The sequence below is a fragment of the Erythrolamprus reginae genome, chromosome Z (genome assembly GCF_031021105.1).
Source record: "Erythrolamprus reginae isolate rEryReg1 chromosome Z, rEryReg1.hap1, whole genome shotgun sequence".
NCBI lineage: Eukaryota > Metazoa > Chordata > Lepidosauria > Squamata > Dipsadidae > Erythrolamprus > Erythrolamprus reginae.
In genome coordinates, this window is record NC_091963.1 from 152,059,542 (window position 1) to 152,077,041 (window position 17,500).

General features: G+C 45.1%; 1 protein-coding gene across 1 annotated transcript in view; it reads left to right on the top strand.

Annotated features, from left to right (window-relative positions):
* Window positions 1-13,774, top strand: part of ATP1B2 (ATPase Na+/K+ transporting subunit beta 2) — a 21,131-nt gene extending 7,357 nt beyond the window's left edge. The window contains 10 exon segments of the mRNA XM_070766829.1: window positions 5,138-5,281; window positions 6,887-6,918; window positions 6,920-6,955; window positions 6,957-6,993; window positions 8,010-8,212; window positions 8,450-8,506; window positions 10,411-10,440; window positions 11,716-11,739; window positions 11,741-11,815; window positions 13,591-13,774. Coding sequence (XP_070622930.1) covers window positions 5,138-5,281; window positions 6,887-6,918; window positions 6,920-6,955; window positions 6,957-6,993; window positions 8,010-8,212; window positions 8,450-8,506; window positions 10,411-10,440; window positions 11,716-11,739; window positions 11,741-11,815; window positions 13,591-13,755 — 803 coding nt within the window. The 3' untranslated portion in view covers window positions 13,756-13,774.
* Window positions 13,775-17,500: the final 3,726 nt, after the last annotated feature.

Below are 17,500 nucleotides of genomic sequence, written 5' to 3' on the forward strand. Positions count from 1 at the left end.
AAGGCAAGGAAGAAGGAAAAAAGGAGGAGAAAGAAAGGAAAGGAGGGAAGAAAAAACAGGAAAGCAAAAAGAAAGAAAGAAGAAAGAAGGGAAGAAAAGAGAGAAAGAGGGCAAGGATGGGAAAGGAAAGGGAAAGAAAAGAAAAGAAAAAGAAAGAAAAACTTGTTTAAGTGAAAGAAAGATGTAAAATTGAAGATACACAACCCTTAAATTGCAGGTTTCAGGGAATTTACGAGGCATTTTTTTTCTTTCTTAAAAAAAAGAAAGAGGTGGTCAGACAATCAGTTAAATGCTTTAATGAACCTTTTCCAAATCTTGACGCTGCTTTTTTAAAAGAGTATTTTGTGTGTGTGTGTGTGTGTGTGTGTGTGTGGTCCTTCTCCATTTTGAATCTCTTCTCGCCTGAAGACGGATGGGGCTGATTTAATGGAGAGCTTTTAAAATTCTGCTCTGACTTAACCTACATTTCCCAAGAGGCTTTCAAGCCTCTCTTTTCTTTTCCCTTTTCTTCCCACCATTCTTTCATTTATTTATTTATTTATTTATTTATTTTGCAGGTCAAGTTTGATTAAAATTTAAATAAAGGCCCAGACAAATTGCCTTTTATCTGTTGAGTTAGCAGAAGCATTAGGAAGCAAGGATATATATGTATGTATGTATGTATGTATGTATGTATGTATGTATGTATGTATGTATGTACGTATGTACGTGTGTGTGTGTGTGTGTGTGTATAACATTTGCTGATAATGAAAAGGAAGGGAGACTGCTATAGATCTATTTCAGGCTTATTTGCCTCCATCGGGCTGCCACACCCTTACTGGGATTTGAACCTGGTGCCTCTCCCTTGTAAGGCAGAGACCTTAATATGACGGTCTTGGTATATTCGGGTTTCTTCCCGTGTAGGATTTGGAAATTTCTGGCGACGTTTCGACGAGGTCTCACTCGTCATCTTCAGGCTGGTGTTTCTGTCCTTGTTCTAAGGCGAACACTGCGAGACCTGAGCTGCCTTCCTTCTATAAATACTGGTGGCTGGGTGTGGTTTGTGATGGCTCAGCAATTGCTTGCTGTGTAGAAACTTCCTGGTGAGTCAGTGGGGTAACAATTGGGGTCGTTGATGTAGCTGAGGTATGCTGATTAGTTAATGGTTGTAGATTAGGCGTGATATCCTGAGTAGTTGGAACTTGCAGGCTACTTGATTGTTTTACAATGTGTGTTCTGAGTCTGGTTTCTATGGCTGGGATACGTTTGAGGGCTGGTTTCCAGATGTCTGGTAAGCGGGAGGTATCATCCCCGCTTGTTCATATTTTGGGGATGTTTTTCTATCTCGATGGCTTCCATGATTCTTCTTTTGCTGTAGTGTTCTGTTTTGGAAATTAATTTGGTACTGTCGAAATCAATTTCATGTCCTGTAGTTTTGAAGTGTTGGAAAAGGGAGGAAGTTTTTTCTTTTTCCCTTAATGCATTCTTATGTTCTGCAACACGTGCATTTACTCTCCTGTTCGTTTGTCCAATATATGTGGCTGGGCAGATTTTACACGGTATTTGATAAACTCCCTAGTTTTCTAGTTGAATCTTGTCTTTGGGGTTTCTTAGGATGTTGGCTATTTTTTTTATCTGTACCAAAGGCTGTCTTGATGTTGTGTTTGTGGAGAATTTTACTGGTTTTATCAAACAAGCGGGATGATACCTCTCGCTTACCAGACATCTGGAAACATTCCATATTTACAACAGCACGAAGCTTGAAACTTCAGCCTGATGATGGTGAATGTGATTTCACCAAAACGTCGCATAGACACTCAAAATATTACATGGGGCAAAACCCGAACTCAGAACAATCTACATACATATACCCGTGAAAATCTACGAAAACATATATATATATATATGTTTGTTTTCGTAGATTTTCATGGGAATATGTATGTTTGTGTTGCTAGGTGACACAGGTTCTTAAGTGAATTTTGTCCCATTTTACGACCTTCCTTGCCACCGTCATTAAGCGAATCACATCAACTGATTGTTCTTCATGACTTCGTCACCAGATTTATTTAACAACCATGTGACTGACTTGAACAGTCGCAGTGGTTCACTTAACGACAGTGGCAAGAAAGGTCATAAAATGGGGTGAAACTGACCAAGCAAATGTTTCGCTTAGCAACGTAATTATTGGACCTCCGTTGTGTAAACATTGGGCCTCCATAACTTGAGGACCTTAGGAGGAGATCCTTACTCTTTGGAGCAACTTGTGAGAATCTTTGGGGCGCAATGATGGATAGATGATGGATTCCTTTTGTGCAGTGAGTCCTTGATTTACAACGATTCACTTACTGACCGTGTTTACAGTGGCCCTGAAAAAAGTGACTGGTGGCCATTTCCCACACTTAACGGCCATCGAAGCATCCCCACGTGATCAAAACTCAGTAACCCACTCGTATTTAGAATGGTTGCAACGTCCAGGGGGAGTGTCAAGCGATCCCCTTTTCGTGCCCCTCCTGGTGAGCGACGTTGTTGAGGGAAGTTGGATTCATTCAGCAACTGTTTCACGAACGGAATTGCCGCTGTGATTCCGCTTAACCATGGGGGCAAGAATCCATAACAAATGTCTTGTTTAACGACTGAAACAGGCGGCTGAATTTCAGTTGTAAGTCCGAGGATGGCCTGTAGGCTCGGCTGTGGGGCTGCTCAGGGTCCTTAGGCGAACGGACATTTTCTGGTTTCTCAAGTTCTCCGGCCCACCATTTTGAGGGGGAAATGTTGGTTTCTCACATTGCAGATGGTCAGCAGCTCTGGCAGACCCACTCCAAAGACCCCCCTCCCCAAAGGACATTGCATGGAGCTTTTTTGGGAGGAGGGGAAACAACAGCTTCCATTGAATTCACCCCTCGTGCCAATTTTGAAGGGTCCTCTCCTGCTCTGCGTGAGATGAAGGCCATTCGGCCTCGGCCCACCCTCAAAATCCGAAGAGGGGCTCTCCAGGAGAGAGGACGGGGCCCTGTTTTTCTGATGAGAGAGCGTTTTCGGGGGGGGTGTTGTTGCCCCATCCATAATTCCCAACCGAAGGGCCGACTGGGGGATTCTGGGAATTGCAGAGCCTGTACAATCTATAGGAGCGGCAGGTTGATCAGATGGGCCTAGAGACGGGATGGAGAATCCAAGAGTCCTTTTCCTTCCTTCCCTTGCTTCCTCTCACTTTCTTTCTGTCATTTCTTCTTTCCCTCTTTCCTTCTGTTTTTCTTTCTTTCTTTTATTCCTTCTCTCACTTTCTTCCTGCCTCTTTCTCCTTCTCCCTTCCTTCCTTCTTGCCTCTGATCTCTCTCTTTCTCTCTCTTTGTTCCTCTCTTTTTCTCTTCTCTTTCTGCCTCTCATCTCTCTCTCTCTCTCTCTGTCGTTCTTTCTCTTTCTTTTCCTTCCTTACTTTCTGCTCTTGCTTTCTGTCACTTTCTTTCTGTCACTCCTTCTTTCCTTCCTTCTTTCCTTTCTGTCATTTCTTTCTCTTTCCTTTTTTCATTCTTTTTTCCTTCTCTTACTTTCTTCCTGCCTGTCCCCTCCTTCTCCTTCTCTCTTTCTTCCTCCAATTTCTCTCATTCTCTCTCTTTTTTCCTTCCTGTGCCTTTGTGTCTTTCTTTCTTTCCTTCCTTTGTTTCTTTTTTCTCTTTCTTTTTTCTTTTTTCCTTCTCTTGCATTCTTCCTGCCTTTCACATCTTTCTGCTTCTCACTTCCTTCCTTCCTTCCTTCCTTCCTTTCCTTCCTTCCTTCCTTCTTCCTTCCTTCCTTCCTTCCTTCCTCCAATTTCTCTCTTTCTTTCTCTGACATTCTTCCTTCTGCCTGTCCCCTCTTTCTCTTTCTTTCTCTTGCTCCCTCTTCTTCCCCCCACCACAGAGGTCCCTCAAATCAGCTTTATTTGGGGGAGGGGGCTTCCCGCTTGCTCTTTCTAATTTCCTCCCCCCCACACACACACTTGATGGGCTCCTCCCCACCCTCCAAGGACCTTGGGGTTAAGCTGGAGGCGATCACGCCTGGGGGGGGGGACTCTCAGGTTTCCTCCTCTGCCATCATCTAATTAATTAAATTGGCACGGCGCCTCCTGGGGTTGGTCGAGGGCAGGACAGAGGGGGCCCTGGCAGAGGCAGGTGGAGAAGGACTGGAGGGGGGGCTCTCTGCAGGGTTGGGCATCCTTGCGGGAGGGGCCCCACCCGTGGATATTCAACCCACAGAGAAAGAAACCCATGGGGCGTGTTTGATAAGAGAAGAAATTGATCTTGCTGAAACAGTGGAAGGAAGGGAGGGAGTGAGGTGAGAGAGAGAGAGAGAGAGAGAAAGAAGGAAGAAAAGAAAGAGAGAAAGAAAAGAAAGAAAAGAAAAGAAAGAAAAGAAGAAAAAGAAAGAAAAGAAAGAAAGAAAGAAAGAGAAAAGAAATAAATAAATAAAAACAAAGAAGAAAGAAAGAAAATTCTTGGAGTTGGAGTCATCCATCTTCAAGTTAGAAAGAAAGAAAAAGAAAGAAAGGATGGAGGGAGGGAGAGGGAGGGAGGGAGGGAAAAGAAAGAAGGAAAAAGGGTGGGAAGGAAGGAAAAGAAGGGAAAGGAAGGGAAGGAAACAAATAGAAGGAAAGAATGAAAGGAAGGAAGGGAAGGAAGGAAAGGGAAGAAATGAAAGAAAGGAAGAAAGAAAGGAAGGAAAGGGAAGGATGAAAGATGCTGAAAGAAAGGAAGGAAAAGCAGGTAGGAAAAAGAAAGAGAGAGAGAAACAAAGAAAAAGAGAGAGAAAGAAAGGAGTGAAAGGAAAGGAAGAAAAAGAATGGGAAGAAAGGAAGGATAATAAGGGAAGAGAAGAAGGAATGGAGGGAAGGAATAAAGAATAAAAGGAAGGAAGGAAAGGGAAGAAACAAAAGAAAAAGAAGGAAAGAATGAACGGACGAAATGCAGATAGAAAGGAAAGAAAAGCAGGCAGGAAAGAGAAATAGAGAAAAGAAAGAAAAAAAAGAGAAAAAAGAAAAAAAGTTGATTCATCTTTAAGGCAAATCAGAATAAAAATCAGAACAATAATAATAAGAAGAAGATGGAGGAGGGGTCCTGAAAGGCCACCATCACTAACCTGCCCTCCTGCCCCCCCCTCCTTGTCTCCCCCCCCCCCCCCGCAGCCCTCATCCTGCTGTTCTACTTGGTCTTCTACGGCTTCCTGACCGCCCTCTTCACGCTGACCATGTGGGTCCTGCTGCAGACCGTGGACCCCTTCATCCCCAAGTATCAAGACCGCCTCTCCATCCAGGTGAGTCTCAGCCCAGGTAAGCCCAGTGCACAGCAAATCCCATGCGTGGCACAATTGGGGAGGGGATCGAAAACAGGTTGTGTTGCCTCTGTACAATCCATGGTGGAGACCACACGTGGAGTCCTGTGTCCCAGTTCTGGTCCCCACACCTCAAGGAGGATAGAATGGAACAGGAAAGGTGCAAAAAAAAGGGGCCACAGGAATGGACCAAGGGAATGGAGCCCCTCCTCTTATGAAATCAGGTTGCAAGGCCTTGGTGTCTTCAGCCTTGAGAGACGGCGTTGAAGGGGGGACTTGATTGAAGGGTATAAAATCCTGCATGGGACAGAAAAGGTGGATGGAGAAAAATTTCTCTTCTCTATCTCACAATCCTAGGACAAGGGGGGGGCTCCCTAAAGGTCATAGGGAAGAAAGTGAGGACAAATCAAGGGAAATATCTCTTCCCCCAGAGGGTCCTTGGTTGATGGGATTCCCCTTCCAGAAGAGGTAGTGACAGCTGTCAGTCTGGAGAGCTTCAAGGCAGGATGAGACAGATTCATGGATGCCAAGTGTATCATAGGTGGTGATTGAAACGGATGTCCAAGTGCCACCTCTGTGTGGGTTGAGGCAGGCAGGGTTTCCTTGGGTCCCTTTTGTTGGGGGGTCAAGAGGGAGGGAGGGTCTTGCCTTCTCTTTCTGCTCAAGACCCCCATGGACAATTGGGGGGCCACTGTGGGACACAGAATGCTGGACTCCATGGGCTTTGGCCTGATTCAGCAGGGCTCCTCTTAGGTTCTTATGCTTAGATGATTGGCACTCCCTAAGAAATTTGTGGGGTGGGGTCTGGTGGGCTTAAGCCCCAGAGGTAACCCCAACAGCTGGGGCTTATGGGTTATGTTATAATAAAGGTGCTTCAACATCCTCTACAGGCAGCAGAGTTGGGACCTTCTCAGAGATGTCTTAGGAGAAGGAGTTGGACTAGAAGACCTCTGGGGTCCCCTCTTAAGCTCTACCAGGCTGGGGAAAATAAGCCAACAATTGTGGCCTTCCAAGCCCTGAATCATGATTTGATTCTGGTTTGCAACCAGGGGTTCTGGGAAGAACAGGCATTTCGTAAAAAATAACAAACACAAATAATGCCTTGTTTTCTCCCTGTTTGGCCCCCCCCCTTCCTTAAATTATTTTCTGTTTTTATTTAATGTTTTGTATTATATTTTATTTTGTATTTTTATATATTGGTTTTGTTTTTAAAATTTCTATTTTTCCCAGGTTATATTTTCTGGGGTTTTTTGTTGTTATTTATTATTTTTAACCTTTCATTTTGCTTCATTCTCTTCTGTCTTTCGGGTGGATTTGGACATTATTTCTTTCACAGCATCGTCCGTTCTCTTCCCTCTTTTACGGGTCTTGTTTTGTTTCCTGTTTTGGTTTTCATTTCACGTCACATTCCTGATATATTTTATCTTTCATCATTTCATTTCATTTCTTTTTTACAGTTTATGTCTTACTGGATTTTTATCCTTTATTTTGAATTATTTGAATTTTATCTTTTTTATTGTTGTTGTTTTCAGTTATTTTGCCTTTTTCCTTTTTGAAATGACGTCATTTCACCTGTTTTAATGGAACTGGATTTTAACGGCAGGCATGATGATCCGCCCCAAGACGGAAGCTCTGGGACATCACCTACAACTTAAGCGAGACCGAGTCTTGGGGACAACTACGTGAAAATGCTCAACACCTTTTTGGAAGGTGAGTGAGGGAAGAAGCCAAGGTTAGAGCATGAAGAGGGACCTCGGGGGTCATGTAGTCCAGCCCCCTGCTCAAACAGGAAACCCCACATCACTTCAGACAGGTGCCTGTCCGGTCCATTTCTTTGGGACCGAGCACCCACAACACCTGGTGGGAAGCTGTTCCACCGGTCACTTGTCAGGAAATTTCTTCTTAATTCCAGATGGCTTCTCTCCAGTGCTGCTTCTCCTGCCTTCAGGGGTTTGGGAGCATAGGTTAACCCCCCCTTCTTCTGGGACAGCCCCTCAAATATTGGAGGAGATGCTGTCCCACAGAGTTGGAAGGGGCCGTAGAGGTCTTCTAGTACAACTCCCCCCCCCAGGAGATGTTGCACATTTCAGACAAGTGTCTGTCCAGCTTTTTCTTAAAAACCTCCAGCCTTCGAGAAACCCACAACTTCTGGTGGCAAGCTGTTCCGCGGGTTTAATTGTCCTCACTGTCAGGAAATTCCTTCTTAGTTTTAGGCTGGAAGGCTGAATCAACCATGACTTCAAATCCTGACTTTCTTTATCCGCAGTTTGCCTATGAGGGGAAGGAAGGAAGGAGAAAAAAAGGAGGGGCAGGAGAGAAGAGGGGAGATGAAAAAGAGAATGGGGAAAAGAGGAGGGAGGGAGGAGAAAAGAAGAAAGAGAGAAAGGAGGGAAGGAAAGAAGGAAAGGGAAGGAAAGAGAAGGATAGAAAAGAAACAAAACGAAAAGAAAGGAAGGGAAGGAGGAAATGAAAGGAGGGAAAGAAAGGAAAGAGAAGGAAAAGACGGAAGGAAAGGAGGGGAGAGAAAGGACAAGGGAAAGGAAAGAAGGAAAGGAAAGGAGGGAAGGAAAGAGAATGAGAGAAAAGAAAGGAGGAAAGGAAAGGAGGGGAGAGAAAGGGACAAGGGAAAGGAAAGGAGGAAAGGAAAGGAGGGGAAGGAGGGGAGGGAGAAACGAGGGGGCCACCTGTTCAGCCTTCTCACCAACTTTCCTCTCTTCTCCCCCCAGCGTACAACGACTCTCGGCAAGTGGCCATGAACGAGTTCTGCCATCCCGGGCGCTACAACGAGCAGCCTGACAACGGGGTGCTGAACTACCCCAAGAGGGCCTGCCAGTTCAACCGCACGATGCTGGGGGGCTGCTCGGGGCTGAACGACTCCACCTACGGCTACCAGGAAGGCCGGCCGTGCATCCTGGTCAAAATGAACCGGGTGGGTTTGTTATATCTTCACTATAAGCGGAAAGGTGGGACAGATGATTAAGAAGATTTAACTTAATTACTTTTGTCAGCCGCCTTTCTCCAAATGGGTCCAGGGCGGTGTACAGAGTGTGTATATATATATATATATTTAATGAAACACTCAGTTAAAAAACTCTTTTTTAAAAAGAAAGAAAGATAGAAAGAAACCAGGTTGTTCTAAAACAAAATTTCTTCTTTGTCTTCCTAGGTCATCAATTTCTTTGCCGGCGCCAACCAGCCCATGAACGTCTCCTGCACGTCCAAGGTAAGAGAGACCCCCACCCCCCCTTTCCCTGCCCCCCCTCCCCCCTTCCCTGCGCCCTCTTCTCCATCTCTGTTGGTTTGTCCTCTGGTGTTCACGCCTTTTATCTACTCGCTCTGCCCGCCTCTCCTGCTCCTCCGATGATGTTCTCTACTGACAGAGACCGAAGTCCGTGCGGGAGGTAAGGGTCACTCTGGCGGGTCAAGAGGGGGCGGGGCGCTTCTGGGCTGCTCCCGCCCGCTGCGTAGTTGGGTCCAGTAGCTGCTTTTAGGGCGATAAGGATAGACTGTGCCTCGCTTCAGGAGGCAGCCGTGCAGCGAAGGACCTGGATTCCCCAACAAAGGAGAACACGGCACTGATGACGTTGTCTAGTTGGGTCACAAGACGTCTGAAAGGAATCCACCCAGCTCAGGGACCCCCAAGGACCCCACAGGCCTTGAGGAGGGAAAAGACCCATGGGGTCCTTGGGGTCCCTCAGCTGGGTGGATTCCTTTCAGACGTCTCGTGACTGAAGTAGATCCTCCTGCCCTTCCTCCTCCTTCTGTTCCTCCTCCTCTTCCTCCTCCTCTTCCTCCTCCTTCTTCTTCTTCTTCCTCCTCCTGTGCTTCCTCCTTCTGCTCCTCCTCTTCCTCCTCCTCCTCTTCCTCCTCTCCTCTCCCCCTCTTCTTCTTCCTCTTCCTCCTTCTCTTCTCCTCCTCTTCTTCATCCTCCTACTGTGCTTCCTCCTCCTCTTCTTCTTCTTCCTCCTCCTGTGCTTCCTCCCTTCTGCTCCCGCCTCTTCCTCCTCCTCCTCTTCCTCCTTCTCCTCTTCCTCCTCCTCCTCTCCCCCTTCTTCTTCTTCTCTTCCTCTTCTCTTCTTCCTCTTCTTCCTCTTCCTCCTCTTCTTCATCCTCCTACTGTGCTTCTTCCTCCTCTTCTTCTTCATCCTCCTCTTCTTCCTCTTCCTCCTCTTCCTCCTTCTACTCTTCCTCCTCCTCCTCCTCCTCTTCTTCCTCTTCCTCCTCTTCTTCATCCTCCTACTGTGCTTCTTCCTTCTCTTCTTCTTCATCCTCCTCTTCTTCCTCTTCCTGCTCTTCCTCCTTCTCCTCTTCCCCCTTCTCCTCCTCCTCCTCCTCCTCCAGCACTGATGAGGTTACCAGGCTCAGAGAGCACCAAGGGCCCAGAATAATCCTCCTCTCCTCCTCCTCCCTCCAAATCCTTCTAACCCTGATGGCGTTCCCTAGTTGGGCCATGAGATGCCTGCATGGAAAACCCATCCAGCTCAGCTCAGAGAGCAGTGAGGAGCCCGGACATTTGCCCCCATTTCTTCTCCTCCCCCCTCGCCCTCCAAAACCTGTAACCGTTTGCATCCTGACCACAGGGGTTCACTTAACAACGGGGCCACAGAAAAGTCCTTGAAATGGGACGAAACTTATTTAACTCCTATCTCGCTCAGTGACAGCTATTGGCCCGGAGCTTGACCCAGCTTGACCTATTAAACAAGAGGGGTGAAAGCTGCCCAAAACCTTCCTCTCTGGCTGCCTTCTGAAGCGGACCCTCCAGCTCCCGTTCCTGCTTCCTTTCGGGTGGGGGGGGCACATGGGAATTCCGCTTGGCCACCCAAACACCCCCAGCCACCAATTCCCTCCACCCGCACGAGCCGCCTCGCCTAAAATTAGGAATCTCCATCTGTGGCTCAACTTTGCAAAAGTTTCCTCCCCCGCTCCCATCCCAAACTGTGCAGGGGAGCGACCCTCCCACGAATGGGACCCTTACTCACTTCTCTTTCTTGATTTAACCCGTTCATTTGTTTCACTAACTCATCTGTCCGTCCGTCCATCCTCGCTCTCGTTCGTCCCCTTCTGCCTCTGCATTTTGTGCATGTTTGCGTCCCGTCTGTCCACCCTCCACTGCTTTCCAACGGTCAGAAGAAGGAAAGCCACGAAGATGAAATCATTGTAAGAATCCGGGGAGGGGGGAGGGAGGGAAGGGGGCTTCGTTGGGGGGAGCATTGTGGGAGAATAGTAGTAGCAGCTGTGAGAGGGATCTTGGGGTCCTAATGGTCAGCCATTTCAATGGGAGCAGCTGCGAAAGAAGCCAACACAGTTCCAGGCAACATTAACAGAGGGAGAGGAATCAAGATCATGTGAAGGGTTAATACCACTTTATAAGGTCTTGGTGAGGCCACACGTGGAATCCTGCATTCAGTGTTGGTCACCACGATGCAAAAAGGATGTTGAGAGTCTAGAAAAAGTGCAGAGGAGGAGTCACAAAGAGGATTAGGGGACTGGAGGCTAAAACCTATGAAGAAACAGTTACAGGAAATGGGTTTATGTCTATTTTAATGAAAAGGAGGACCAGGGGAGACAGGATAGCAGCCTTCCAGTGTCTCAGGGGTTGCCACAAAGAAGAAGGAGTCAAGCTATTCTGCAAAGCACCTGAGGGTTAGAACAAGAAGCAATGGGTGGGAAACTAAACAAGGAGAGAAGGAACTGAGAACTAAGGAGAAATTTCCTGACAGTTAGAACAATTAATCCATGGAACAGCTTGCCACCAGAAGTTGTGAATGCTCCAACACTGGAAGTTTTAAAGCAGATGTTGAATTACCATCTGTCTTAAGTAGTGTAGGGTTTCCTGCCTAAGCAGGGGGTTGGACTAGAAGACCTCCAAGATCCCTTCCAACTCCGTTGTTCTTGTTGTTGTTACAATCTAAAGTCCGATGGGTGTGGGACAGGGGCAGGTTCCTTACTTTTTCCTACCGGTGCGCTCTGCGCATTGCAACATTTCATGTGCGCCCATGTAAACCCAGCGCGATTTTGCTTCTGCACATGCGCAGAGACAATTTTCCTTCTGCGCATGCTCAGACAGCCAAAAAACCACAGAAAATTATATGGGCACACAGACCGGCAAAGACAGACCAGAGGCCATCGCGCCAGAATTGTGCAATTTGTCAGGCCGCTACCAAAGAGTGGCGCCCCCTGCTGGTAGTAACTCACCGTTGTTATGTGGGGGGGGTTCTAAAAGGTGAAACCCCCTCCTCAAGAAGGGAGAAGTTGCAAAATTACAACCAGCCGTGGCTTGTTCGGGTTACAAAGCATGGAGCAGCATGTAAGAGGGTTGTACATAAAAGTGGTTGAAGATGCATGGGGTTTGTTTTGGGCTGGGGGGGGGGGGGTAGGAAACAAAACTCAGGATTTTATTTGACATAAAATTAAAATATGTCCCCTTCCCAGAAAGAGGAAGACAGCCAGAAGCTGGGGGGACCTGGCCATGTTTCCCGCTGATGGGAACATCGATCTCATGTACTTCCCCTATTACGGAAAGAAGGTTCATGTGAGTATCGAATTTATTTTATTTCTGCACCTTATCCGGCGCGGTGCATGCTGGGAAATTCCCGGGTTTTGGTCCGCGGGATGTTATGCGCAGAGGTGTTTGACGTTTCAATATTAATTTTGCCACCCCCCACCCCCCCAACCCAGTTCATTCTTTGCTGCCCATCGTGGATTTAAAAAAAAGAAAGAAGTTGAATAAGAGGAAACATTGCAGCATAAACTTGGGCAAAATGCTTTTAATGGACAGAAAACTGTTTTAATTCTGTGAAGTTCAAATCTTTTTCTGAGGCTTTTAAAAGCATCCTCTTGAGCCCACGATCACGTTTCAGACAACTGCAATTTCCAGGCTATGGACTTCCTTTTTTTTTTTCTAAAATAATTTTTATTTACCGTATTTTTCAGAGTACAAGATGCACCTTTTCCTGCTAAAAGAGGCTGATAATTTGGGTGCATCTTATACTCTGAATGTAGCTTTTTTTTCTTCCAGCCCTAACTATCTGCTACCGCTCTTCCCAGCTCTTCCCTTGCAGGCTCTTTCATTGTTTCTCTCTGCAGAGAATGTTTTCCAAGCCCTAAGTCTTTGCAGGGGTTTTTTCATTGCTCTACTTGCTCCAATAAGTTTCTTTCCGGCCCTAAACAGATGCTAATGATGTTCTCAGCTCTTATCTGCTTGCAAGTTCTTTCATTGTTACTCTCTGCAAAGAAGAATGTTTTCCAAGCCCTAAGTCTTTGCAGGGTTTCTTTCCAGCCCTAAACAGCGACTAACAATGTTCCTAACTCTTACTGGCTTGGAAGCTCTTTCATTGCTACTCTCTGCGAAGGAATGTTTTCCAAACCCGGTCTTTGTAGGGGGGTTTTCCCCCCAATTCTCTACTTGCTTCGAATGTTTCTCTCCAGGTGCTAATGATGTTCCCAGCTCTTACTGGCTTGCAAGCTCTTTCATTGTTACTCTCTCCGATTAAAGTTTTTTAAAAGCCCTTAACCAGGGGATAAAACAATGTGCTGAAGCTGACCAGGCTAAAGACACTACCCAGATGACCACCTGGTAGGCAGATTCTTTTTCCCTATTTTCCTCCCCAAAACTAAGGTGCCTCTTATACTCCGAAAAAATACAGTAGTTATTTTACATTTAAAAGCAACACAAAAGTAAATATACAGAAAATAAACAAAGCCAAACAACCAACATACCATTAACATTAATAAAACATACAACTACACTACGTAACCCTCTAGGGTTGTCATAAATTTCTGCTTATGTAATTTCTATAATTAACATAATTCTATGATCTTCTAACATTCTTCCGTTTTACTTCACAAATACGGTTACATTAACTTAAAATAGTTACGAATAATACATATACCACTAAATTGCCCCGAGTCCTCAGAGGGGGGTGGCATATAAATCCAATTAATAAACAATAAAACAAATAAATTAATTAAACTATTTACAGATTTTTTTTCCTCTTTTATGATTTATTAGATTCTTTGTCCAGGGGGCTTTGGAGAATAGCCGGGACCCCCTCCTCTTCTCTGGGGCAGCCCCACAGATATTGGGTGCCCTCACCTACTTTTGCAGCTTCTGATACTTATTTATTTAAATAATAAAATAAAATCATTTCAAAATTGAATTAAATTAATCAAATTAATTAACATAGGGGGGGGAAATCTGACGTTTGTTCATTTGTGGTTCTTTGGATGGTTTAATTTTTTTTTTGTCTTTTTAATTTTTTTTTTTAAAAAAATCCCTCCTCCTCCCTCCCCCACCCCCTCCACCAGGTCAACTACACCCAACCTGTGGTGGCCATCAAATTCCTCAACCTCACCTTCAACCACGACCACAACGTGGAGTGCAAGATCAACGCCGTCAACATCGCAACCAATGACGAACGGGACAAGTTCGCCGGCCGAGTGGCTTTCAAAATCCGGGTCAACAAAGACTGAAGCGGACGCCCCTCCCACCTCCCCAATCCCCTCCCCTCCCTCCCACCCACCCACTTCTTCCTCCACCCGTCTCCTGGACCCCGCAACCACCAACAAAGGTCCTCCCTGGTGGGTCTTTCAGGAGCCCCCACACCAGAGCTTAAACAATGAGGACCAAGTCCAAAGCTGCGGGAAATTAGGGGGAGGGGCGGCATGGGGGGAGGGGGTGGGAGGAGGATGGATGGATTTTGGGGGTCCCCCTTTGGCCGCTGCTGCTCACCTCTGCCTCTCACTAACCTTTGCCGTTAGACAATCCCGCCTCTCTCGTTGCCCCGAGAATGAAAAGTTTGCTCCCCCTTATCTCCTCCCGCCCCCCAATACCTGGTGACATGAACACTCCCCACCCCCCGGATCGGTTCTAAACATCCCCACGGTGTCTTGCAAGGGGAATCTCTCTTCCAGCCCTCCCTGTCTTTCCCCCCTGGAGATGTTTCCTAATATAATAATAAATGTATATAGATATTTTTTTATATATATATAAAAGTATATATTAAAAAAATTTAAGGTACCACTGAATCGAGGTATTTTTCCTGCTATAATATGCATGGATTTTTGGGGAGGGGTGGAAGAAATAGGATGTAACTTGGCAGTCATGGGGAACGCCTGCACCACCCACTCCCCAAAGCATGTGGACATCGTGGCAGGGGCTTGATGGGGGATGGCCCCATTGATTTCAGAAGAGCTACACTTCCTGTCCAGTTTACGTAGTTCCCGTGCTTCTCAGCCGTGGCACCTTGAGAATAGGTGGACTTCAACTCCCAGAATTCCCTAACTAGCTGTTACTTTTTTCACTTTGTGCTGATGATCAAGGTATATGACATCTACCGCATTCCCTCCATCTATTTAAAATGTTATTTTACATCTATCACATTCCCCCCATCTATTAAAGTTATATGACAACTATTGCATTCCCTCTATTTAAAAAGTTATACGAGATCCACCAATGGAGATCTATTAAAAATATATGACATCTATCGCATTCCCTCCATCTATTTAAAAAGTTATATTACATCTATCACATTCCCCCATCTATTAAAGTTATATCTACTGCATTCCCACCATCTACAGTATGTGGTAGATGTCACATCAGATGCATCAAAGTTACTTAATTGAAAAGGGGAATTCTGGGAGCTGCGATCCATCCCACCTTCAAGGTGCAGAGTTCGAGAAATGGCTACACTGGGCGAAGGTGCAAAACGATGCTGATTTTGCACGAGGCTAGTCCTCAAGAAGAAACAAACCTCAAGGAAGCTGGCTTGGCCTCCCAAACAACTCCTACGATGGGCTACGAGTGCAATTCTACAAATTCCGCGGCTTATGGGCATGGCAGCTGTGGCACGATGGCCCTGGTGTGGCCTTGCAAACAATTTATTTGCCACGGCATCTACGAATACGGTTTGTTGGTTTTAATTGCTAATCCTGGATTTCCGCTCTCCTAAATTCCTTTCTTTTCTCCTGTTCTAGGATCGACACAAAACGTCTCTGTTCATTAGTGTATAGTTGTTTTAATCTGTTGTGATAGTGACACCTTGCACCAAGATCAGTGAAATCCCGGTTTCTACCATAACCACAGGTGGGGGAGAAATTGCTGACCAAACTAATGATGATGTCTCTTTAGCCAACATTAATTAATGACTGGAGATGTTTGCAACATTAGTTGTCTATATATCTTTGTTTGGCGGGGGAAGGGAAAGACACCCAAGTATTTTAAAAACAAAAAGGAAATAGCAATGGAGATTTTTTTTTTAAACTTTCTTTGTGTTTTATTTTCATGGTAATATTAAAATTTCCTCCCTTTATACAGTTTAAAGATGCACCTTTGAAGAACATATGCGTGTGAATGACACTCATAACTTTAAAACTCCTCTGCTTTTTAACTTTCTTGATTATTATTATTATTTTGGTCTTGGTTTTTATTTGCAGAATTATTTAATTGCCTGTATCAGATTTACTGTGAAAGAAGAGAAATAAAACTTTACAAAAGAAACCCATCTCCTCATGTTGTTTTTATTAATAGCAAAATGTGTGTAAGGAACACAAACGTAGGTTGTATATGAGTCTACTCAGAGCAGCACGAAGCCAATAACTTCAGCCTGAAGTTGGTGAATGTGATTTCGCCAAAACGTCACAAAGACACTCTGAACTCACAACAATCTACATTTTCTTCTGAAGTTAGCAAAAACTTCAGAAGAGAAGGATTTAGGGGTAGTGATTTCTGACAGTCTCAAAATGGGTGAACAGTGCAGTCAGGCGGTAGGGAAAGCAAGTAGGATGCTTGGCTGCATAGCTAGAAGTATAACAAGCAGGAAGAGGGAGATTGTGATCCCGCTATATAGAGCGCTGGTGAGACCCCATTTGGAATAATACTGTGTCCAGTTCTGGAGACCTCACCTACAAAAAGATATTGACAAAATTGAACGGGTCCAAAGACGGGCTACAAGAATGGTGGAAGGTCTGAAGCATAAAACGTATCAGGAAAGACTTCATGGACTCCATCTGTATAGTCTGGAGGACAGAAGGAAAAGGGGGGACATGATCAAACATTTAAATATGTTCAAGGGTTAAAAAAAGGTTCAGGAGGGAAGTGTTTTTAATAGCAATAGAACAAGGGGACACAATCTGAGGTTAGTTGGGAGAAAGATCAGAAGCAAAATGAGAAAATATTATTTTACTGAAAGAGTAGTAGATCCTTGGAACAAACTTCCAGCAGACGTGGTAGATCCACAGTAACTGAATTGAAACCTGCCTGGGATAAACATAGATCCATCTTAAGATAAAACACAGAAAATAGTATAAGGGCAGACTAGATGGACCATGAGGTCTTTTTCTGCCATCAGTCTTCTATGTTTCTCTCTCTCTCTCTCTGTAAGTTTGGTGAAAAGAAATATTTTTTTAAAAAAATTACATTCATAATAAAAATAACAGAGTTGGAAGGGGCCTTGGAGGTCTTCTAGTCTAACCCCCAGCTTAGGCAAGAAACCCTAACAGCCACTGAAAAAGACCACCTCATTAAAAAGGCTGAATGGAAGATAATGAAATAATTAGAATGATTTAATTTAACAAAGAAAAAGAATTGATTAAACATTAATTTAATTAAGAGACTGAACAGTCACTTCTTGTTTGACATGGTATCTTGGTTTGTTTATCGTCGTACCTCGGACAATGAAATTAAAGGCCATCCTCAGTGTACACATTATACATAAAAAAAGGACACGTCCTTCAAATTCTGTATAATTGAATTGAAAACCCCTGATATTGCATTAATATTAATTCCTTTCAGCTCTATTCTGGCCCATCAATCAATTCCAGGGTGGCATTGAAATTTTTGTCTCTTTCTGCTAAGGTAGACTGCCCCTGAACCTTGCAGCTCTCCGTGCGAGTTCAACCTAGAATTCAAAACTCTGGTTACAGGGGGAAATATTAATTTTTTTCCTGCAGTTGAAAATATATCAGATGGGATGGGATGTTTTAACACAAAGGTTAAAACAAATCTTGCACAGATTCCTGCTTTCTGGGGTGGAGACTGGGGGCTGCTGGGGGTGCAGGGAGCCGCCTCCCCCAAAAAAATCTCTAAAGGTTTTTTGCCTAAAGGGCAAACACCCCCCCACCCCCGTAAAGACAAATATTTCCTTCCATCCAGGGATGGGCTGCCAAAATTTTTACTGCCACACTGGGCGTGGCTTATCGTGTGGGTGTGGCTTGCTGG